The following is a 569-nucleotide window of genomic DNA, read 5'->3' on the forward strand; positions in this document are numbered from 1 at the left end:
CTCGCCCGCGCCGGCGAGAGGGGCTGCGCCCTCTGACGAGCCCGGGCGACGGGAGGCAGCGCGGCGGGGCGGGGTGTCCGCCGCGGCTCTAAAAAGGCCGGCGCCGGCACTTGGCCGAGGGCTGTTCGCCTCGGTGCCCCGCGCTGCCCGGCGCCCCCGCCCGCCCCCGAGCATGCAGTGCTTCCCCAGCCTGGTGCTGGCCCTCAGCTCGCTGCTGGGCGCCCTGGCGCTGCTGCAGCTCTCGCTGTACCTCCGGGTGCCGTCCCGCTACGGGAAGCACGAGGAGCGGCTGTGCCGGCCGCGGGGCCGGCTGCCGGCGCGCTGCGCCTGGTTCCTGCAGGAGCTGCCCTCCTTCCTGGTGCCCGCGCTGCTGCTGGCGCTGCGCAGGCCGCCCCGCCTCGAGCCGCTCGGCTGCCGCCTCCTCTGCTGCCTCTTCTGCTGGCACTACTTCTACAGGTACGGCCGCCGGGCAGGGCTGCCCCCGCCCCCGCCCCGCCGCCGGCCCGCGGCGCTCTGGGGGCGAGCGGCGGCCGCGGAGGGCGGCGGGCCCTCGCTCGGGGAAAGGGGGG

The 569-nt window shown here is 78.9% G+C and overlaps 1 protein-coding gene across 1 annotated transcript in view; it reads left to right on the top strand.

The window, feature by feature from the left end:
* The first annotated feature begins 172 nt into the window (after nucleotides 1–172).
* Nucleotides 173–569, top strand: part of SRD5A2 (steroid-5-alpha-reductase, alpha polypeptide 2 (3-oxo-5 alpha-steroid delta 4-dehydrogenase alpha 2)) — a 27,805-nt gene continuing 27,408 nt past the window's right edge. Inside the window, exon 1 of the mRNA XM_010581254.1 lies at nucleotides 173–456. Coding sequence (XP_010579556.1) covers nucleotides 173–456 — 284 coding nt within the window. The remainder of the gene's footprint in view (nucleotides 457–569) is intronic.

The sequence above is a fragment of the Haliaeetus leucocephalus genome, unplaced genomic scaffold (genome assembly GCF_000737465.1).
Source record: "Haliaeetus leucocephalus isolate CR32 unplaced genomic scaffold, Haliaeetus_leucocephalus-4.0 Scaffold752, whole genome shotgun sequence".
In the NCBI taxonomy this organism is placed as follows: Eukaryota; Metazoa; Chordata; class Aves; order Accipitriformes; family Accipitridae; genus Haliaeetus; species Haliaeetus leucocephalus.